General features: G+C 39.5%; 1 protein-coding gene across 1 annotated transcript; it reads left to right on the top strand.

Annotated features, from left to right (window-relative positions):
- Window positions 1-2,674: 2,674 nt before the first annotated feature.
- LOC308705458 (vitelline membrane outer layer protein 1-like) lies at window positions 2,675-3,728 on the top strand (the record flags this gene model as incomplete). Its single annotated transcript, XM_081390481.1, has 4 exons — window positions 2,675-2,857; window positions 2,940-3,055; window positions 3,173-3,286; window positions 3,545-3,728. 4 exons carry the CDS (start codon window positions 2,675-2,677, stop codon window positions 3,726-3,728), a joined length of 597 nt encoding a protein of 198 aa, XP_081246607.1.
- Between the last annotated feature and the right edge of the window lie 4,285 nt (window positions 3,729-8,013).

Raw genomic sequence — 8,013 nt, 5'->3', positions numbered from 1 at the left:
TAGCACTTTTAAACATTCGTTCACTTAAAAATAAATCACTTCTAGTCAACGACTTAACCACAAACCACCTGGATTTGATGCTTCTAAATGAAACCTGGCTAGAAGATAGCTGCAGTCAATGGCGCCACCAGGGGGTGGCCAGGGGTGGCCGTGGCCACCCTTGGCCGACTCCTGGCCACCCCACTGGCCACCCCGCTGGCCAGTATAAATTTTAGTAGCATCAGTTATGCATTTCATCCCTAATGCACAGCCAGGCAGGCCGCTCTAGACCTTCGATCACACACAGTAGCCAGTACTCCCCCGGGACCCCCGCCCATAGACTGTAAAAAAATAGCCCCCGCCCCTCCGTCAATGCCGCTGTTGCGCGCTCAGACGGCAACAGCTCAGCGCGTGCCCGTCAGTCAACAATTTCAAAAGAAGTTAAGAAGACGAAGAAGACTACCGCGTCAGTTTGGGTGACAAAGTCATCTGAAGTCATTCCATAGCTTAATGTGAGGGACTGAAGTCTATTTACATCATTTAAGTTTATGGAAACTCGTTTTCCCTCCTCTGTGGCGGTCAATCATTCTCCATTCAGTATTCAAACAGCGCGCGCGCCTCTGCCGGTTGGATGCACGGTAAAACTCTCTCCATTATGATATATTCACATTATAATGCATTATCTGTAGATAAAAGGTTGTGGATTTGCATAAAATGACTTTATTTTGTTGGGGTTTGTTGCTGTTTTTAAACGACTTACTACCGTGTGCTTGTTAGATCACACACATCACAAGGACTATGAATCGGCATCAAACGCACAATAACTGGAATTTAAAACTGTGAAACAAATGATCAATAAACTGTTGGATAGATAGACACTAGGATTTGTGTGCTCGACATTTCTTTGCTTTGTGCCGTGAACTTTTAAATGCTCACTTGTTCAGCGCAGCGCTGCACACTGTGACTCCATGTTGCTTTGAGCACATCATTCTGCACCCGCGATGCGCATACACGCTTTGTGCGCTCTGTTTTGAAGCATTTCATATTATCATGGTTTTGCGCACTGAAAGATTATTAAAAGCCTATATTTTATATACCTAGCCTGCTCAATACATTTAAAATAAGCATCATTTAATTGTATATTATTTCTTTGTAGTGTAGGCTATTTAAATATATACACTTCTGAATTCTTGACATTAATATATAAATATAATATATTTGTATCTGCTTTTCCCCAGTAACTGTTTTGTTTGCAATAAATGTACACCTTATGCCAAATATAATTGCAAAATAAAACAGAATTGTTGTGTAACTCAAAATGTTAACTGTACTGTTATTAGTCTAAGCATATTATATCATTAGTAACATTAAATATAACACAATAAACCATCATATAGTATATCAGTAGGAGTTTCCTTAAGTCTTTCTGATAGTTTTCTACAGGCCGGTTTACTACAACAGTAGAAAAAAATTCTGAAATTATGGTTTATAGTTTTGGTGTGCCACCCCAAGATTTTAAGTGGTCCCATCTGGCCACCCCTATGAAAAATTTCTGGAGGCGCCACTGGCTGCAGTGCAACAGTCCTCAATGAAACAGCCCCTCCTAACTTTACTTTTATGAGTGTCTGCAGAGCTGCTAAGAGAGGTGGGGGTCTAGCTGCTCTTTTTAAAGATATCTATCAATGTAAGCAAATATCATTTGGGAGTTACCCTTCTTTCGAATATCTGGGTATTGTGTTAAAAGGTGCTCCACGCATTTTACTTATCATTATTTACAGGCCTCCAAAATACTCTCCAGCTGTTATCAACAATTACCTCAGAGTTTGACTGTTTTGCCATTGCTGGAGATTTTAACATCCACATAGATAATGCAGAAAACAATATGGCAAAAGAAATCAAAAGTGTTTTAAAAACTTTTGATCTGACTCAGCATGTACATGGACCCACACACAATCGTGGACACACTCTAGATTTACTTATCAGTAAGGGTCTAAACATTTCATTGATTGTTATTAAGGATGTAGCACTGTCTGATCATTTCTGTATTTTCTTTGATATATTGATCTCTCCTGCCACTGAAGCTAGATCTGTGTCTGTCAAGAAGAGATGCTTAAATGAGAACACTAGTGTACTATTTATGAAGGCTATATCCTTGACCCTAACCCTACTTATGAAAAATATTAACACAGGGGTGCAATCTTAACATTAGTGCATTGATAACACTGCAAAATATGACACATCAGGACATGCATACAAAATACTTCAGAAATCATATTTCTGGATACTCAAATTTGGTTAAAACCTTTGTAGACATAGCATGACAGCACTACAAAAACACATAAAAGTGAAACCCCATCGCCTCATCCACTGCTTTTCTTATTGTTGTGGGCTTTATAGGGCAAGTGATAATTTGTGTAATACACAAGTGAAATAGACTAGTGCAAATATTATAAATAGGTCATTAAAACTAATTCTAGCACAAGTTTTACCTCAAACCACCTGACAAATAAAGCCACGAAATGGTGACGAAGGAGTTACGATAAAGTTTATAAGAAAGAAACTCTTTTAACTCTGGTTTCACTAGCTATTTGAGTAAATGAAAACGTAATACATTTAAATGACACAACCGGCCTTCAAATGCGACCTTCGGAGTATTCAGGCCAGTGCTGTAGAAATGCATCACTTCTTTTCCATGATGTTTTCACTGCTAGCCATTATTGGGCATGTGAGCGGTCGGTCCACAGAAGATCGTTCTGAGCAGAGCGTCGACAGATCTTACAGATCTGAGCTGACGGTGACGAACGGGATGAGTTGGGGATCGTGGGGGCCTGTGGACATGTGTCCAAGTGGAATGTACGCCGCAGGGTTTAGTCTGAGGGTAAGTTGGGTGTTGACTCTATTTTGCTAATATGGGGGTGGATGAGCGCTTCAAAGGTTCAAAACTGTGGAGTTCTTTTAAGGTGGAATCTCCTCTTATTTTTGGTGGTGATGATACAGCGCTCAATGGGATTCGTCTTTACTGCGTCGCTAAGTTCGTAGTACGTGACTACAGCTCAATTGAGTCCACCGTAGGAGGGTAATGGACTCTGATTATTAACAATTCTTGCATTAAGTGTTTAAGCTATTTAAGTAAATTGAGCATTTTCTTGAATGATAATTGATTTGATCAGCAACCTCTTTGTGTTTTCTTCAGCTGGGGTGAGTGGGGCGTTGAAAAAGTGTGTCCTTCTGGATACGTGACAGCTTTCCAGCTGAGAGTTGAATCTTCCCAAGGATCTGGAGATGATACGGCCGCAAACAACATCAAGTGAGTGTGTGGTGCTATAAGTTATAACATCTTTTACCTGGTGTATACCTCTTACCCATCCTGGTTTTATTTTGACATTTTTAAGGACTCAGTTTTCCCCCATCAATAGTTTAGTTAATATCACACTCGCAGTCGTGCTGCTGTTCAAGATTGCAGTGATTAGGCCGTCGGCTGCAGGGGATCATGTGACTGACATTCAATCCAAAAGCACAGTTACATATTTTATCATAATATTGTCACATCTGATTTTTTTTCCAGGTTCAAATGCAATGGAGGTCAGGTGCTGGAGGGTCAAGGCACGAGCTGGGGCGACTGGGGCAACTGGAGTCCAACGTGTGAAGGAACGGGAATCTGCGGCATACAGACACTGGTAGAACCGTCACAGGGAAGCGAAGGAGACGACACCGCTCTCAATAACGTGCGCATGTTCTGCTGCGATTAAGGTGATGTGATCGCTATCAAAAACTCAGACTGACACACTGCAGATTAACTAAATCTGTTTTTTCTTTCAGGTTTAAGAGGATGACAACAAGAACAGCAAGAAGATCAAATGTATTGTAATTATTCATCATACTATGATCAACTAACAAACCATGTCATACAACAGTTTTGTAATGTAAATCTGTAAATTCAGCCGGTCATTATCACAAAAAATAAAGCCTAACCGGATGATCGGGTTAGACCGGTTTTGAAGTTGAAATTATCTTATTCATTCTTGTAGGTTAGTGACTCTTCTGAAGACTCCTGAACTTCTGCTGAAACGGTTGTCAAATATCAGCAATAAAGACTTTCTAAACCGAACATTGTAGTTTCACATTGTTTTGCACAACAATTTACATCAGATCGTTCACTACATTAGTGCATGTGGCAGATGGTCTAAAGTGACTTATTGCATTAAAATAAATTGTCTTATCCATTCATGCATTCCCTGAGAATGATTTGTGTAATCTACAGGAACACTACATTAAGTGTAATATTGTCAAGTTACCGTTAACTCTTTGCCTTTCCAAAGATATAAATGTTTATTTAGCTAAAATGGCACAATGCACATTCAGAAAATTATTTGATGCAAAACAAATTCAAACCTCATTTTAATACTTTAATATTTGAGAAGACCGTAAACTCACTCCTGCAGTAAATATCACAAACAGTGCCAGAATCAAGCAGTTATAAATCTGTATTCAAAGACTGTAATAATCTGAGTTTTTTGTTATGTTTGGATCGCTGATGTTAACCCTCTGGTGTCCTTCATTTCAGAGTCACACTCAAGACCTTCGGGACCAAATGGTCCGGGAGGGTGGGAATAATATTTATAAAAATAAAATCATCTTTTTTTTTTTACTTGTTTTTTATAATATTTTTTCTTTTCTTTTTTGGTGTTTTGAGAATTTTATGATTTATAATTATTTATGCAATAATTATGACCCATTTTTTCCCATTGAATATAATAGAATTTTTTTATATATATGAATTTTTTTTTAATTTTTTTATTAAAGCATTATTTCATTTTAGAGTCAAGCCTAGGCCTCATGAAATAATTTTTTTAAATGAGATGGGTGCCATCTGGTGGATACACTGAACATTTTTATCACGCAATAGCACATTTTTACCACTAGATGGATTTACAGCTTTCTGTAGAAAGGCTTGCGAATTCTAGTGATTTTTGCACATATTTGCCAATTTTTTTTAGGTTTTTGATTTTAAAATATAATAACAGATTCACAAAGACTATTTTTGTATTTTTTGTTTGTTTGTTTATACAAAAAATGTGTTTTCATATTTTTGACAATTTCCCATTCATTTCCTATGGGGGTCATTTTTGACCAAAGAGCAGAAGTGTGACGACCACTTAGCATGCTTGGATCATGACCTCAATATTTTTTGTGTGTTCACATACCTAATACCATAAAAGTCACCTAGTTTCGTAACATTCTGAAGAAGCTGTGATTTTTAAAAATTCAAAATAGATTTATGTAATCTGAATTTATTAGTGTGTATGTGTATACAAGTGTGTTTGTGTGTGTGTGTGTGTGTGTGTGTGTGTGTGTGTGTGTGTGTGTGTGTGTGTGTGGATGTGTCTGTTTTGCTCTCTTGATGTTTTATAGATTCACCCCTTCACTGTTGTGTGCTTTTTTTCTGGATCGTGGCTGATTTGTAGATTGTACGCACAAAAAAACTCTGTATTTATACATTTTTGCCAATTTCCCATTCATTTCCTATGGCGGTCCATTTGGTCCCGAAGACCTTGAGTGTGACTATTTTTTTTACAACCACTTAGACTATTCAAATCCTGTCGCCAATTTTTTTGGGTGTTCATATACCAAGTACCAACAAAGTCACCAAATTTCGGACCATTCCGATGAAGCTATGATTTTATACATTTTTTTATTTAAACATTTTGGGACCATTTGGTCCGAAGAACACCAGAGGGTTAAGAAGGCACAGCCAATAAGCGTGCTCTTCACTGCGTGACGTCAGCCAGTGTGTGCCCACTGAAGAGAGATGAGCATTAAGTTTTCTGAGGCTGAACAATAGTGACCATTTTCCATAAAGTGGACATTCCCTTTCGTGAGTCATTGAAAATATGTAAGTGTGATTTGCTGTTTTTTTCAAGGTGACTCTATATTTGTTAGTCAAGTGATTTGACTTTATTGGTCTCCTAGCTTGTTTACTCGCACGGGCACCTGGGTGTGCTCTTTGATACCAATCTTTCATTTGAAAGTCATGTCTCTAGTATCTGTAAAACTGCATTTTTCCATCTTAAAAATATATCTAAATTACATCATATGATCTCATTGACAAATGCGGAACAATTAGTTCATGCGTTCATGACCTCAAGGCTAGATTATTGTAATGCTCTACTGGGTGGTTGCCCTGCACGCATAATAAACAAACTACAGCTGGTCCAAAACGCAGCAGCTCGAGTTCTTACCAGAAGCAGGAATAATGACCATATTAGCCCAGTTCACTCAACCGATAAAGCATTGTCGGGAAATTTGTTTTGCGTAGTGACAAACTAAAATTCTGTATCAAAATTTATAAGGAAAGACCAGTACTTTGTTTAGACTTGGTTTGTAGGGAATTCCAAACCTGCGCACATATATTCAAACGCACATAACTATAGAACCAATTGTTAATGCGCATGTGAACGCCATCAGCGTTTCGCATTTAAAGTCTGTGTAGAGAGAATGGTGTCGTCTTAGCGGCCCCTAATTAAATAACAAATGATCGTTGCGCTGGAAGCGAATCAATCAAAACAAACTTTATGATAATATCTCGTATCATTTATACGCCAAAACGAGTTTTAGCGTAAATATGGTACGCAGTTTTCGCGTGCATATGATACACACTTTATGGCGTGTAATATGCACGCCCTCCTCACCCCTAATCCTACCCAAAGGGTTTTCAGTGCGTATCATTTGAACGCTATAACTCGTTTTGGCGTATAAATTATACGAGAATTATCATTCGTGCTATAGATACGCACTTTCATGAGATTGTGTTGGAAATGGTTGCTAAAACCATATCCTGATACTGGCAGGCTTACAGAGGGCCAAGAACTTTACAACATGCCAACAAGTCGAGCCCGATGTGTGGTTGAACATGCGTTTGGGAGGTTGAAAGGAAGGTGGAAGTGTCTCAGTAAGCGAAATGACTGCAATGTAAATGTTGTTGTTGATATGGTGGAGACATGCTGTACACTGCACAACTTGTGTGAATTGTACATGGACAGATTTATACCAGAGTGGTGTGATCGTGATAAAGATGCTGAACGTTCATCTTGCAATGTTGGTGATGAGCGTTCAGATGCAAGAAGTGCTCTGCAACAGTTGTTCATGCAGCAGCAATAATTGTAAGTTGTTGTTATATTGTGTTTGTTACAAATAAAATATTTGAAATGAAGATTTGGCGTAACCCTGTTTTGTGACTTGAATACAATTCTTTATCCTAAACGGTACTGTCATGATAGATTACTGGAAGCAAATGCGGGTGAAAACAGTGTTTATTTAGAACAGCAAAACTGAAAGGTAATATCACTCAAAAGTCAATGATGAAGGTTCTCTCAGGAAAAAGGCGATCTGGCTCTCTCAGGGGGAAGGCAATCAGGCTCTCTCGCAGGGACTTCGATGGTCAGGTGAAGTGGTGCTCGGATGTGGTGAAACCGTGGTAATCTCCAGTGCTCGGTGCTCGGGTGCGGTGAAACAAAGAAGATAATATCCACAGACAAAACAGGATCCGGATGAAACGGCACAACACACACATAACAGGACTACAAACAACGGATGGACACTGGAATGGAGAGATGAGTCAGTATTTATGGAGAGCGGAAATAGATTGCAGCTGAAGCGGGGAATTAGTGTAATAGATAGCAGCTGGAGCACTGAACAACCACGCGAGCGGGACAACGCCCACTCACGCACACTCACAGACATGTAAACAAACAGTGACACGAGACACAGAGGAAACAGTGCATAAATCAACCGTGACAGTACCCCCTCTCCTAGGAATGCCTCACGGCATTCCCAGACCCCCTTACCTGTCGATTGTAATCATCGATAAGGGAGTGATCCAGGATGTCACGAGCAGGAACCCAACTTCTCACCTCCGGACCGTAACCTTCCCAATCCACCAAGTACTGGAATCCGCGTCCCCTCCACCTAGAATCCAGGATGCGACGGACCGAATAGGATGGTTCCCCGTCTACGAGTCGCGGCGGTGGGGGAACC

This window comes from Scardinius erythrophthalmus (assembly GCF_964197995.2).
Source record: "Scardinius erythrophthalmus genome assembly, chromosome: 17".
In the NCBI taxonomy this organism is placed as follows: domain Eukaryota; kingdom Metazoa; phylum Chordata; class Actinopteri; order Cypriniformes; family Leuciscidae; genus Scardinius; species Scardinius erythrophthalmus.
The sequence above is the reverse complement of the archived record's forward strand: the minus strand, read 5'-3'. Positions and strand labels throughout refer to the sequence as shown.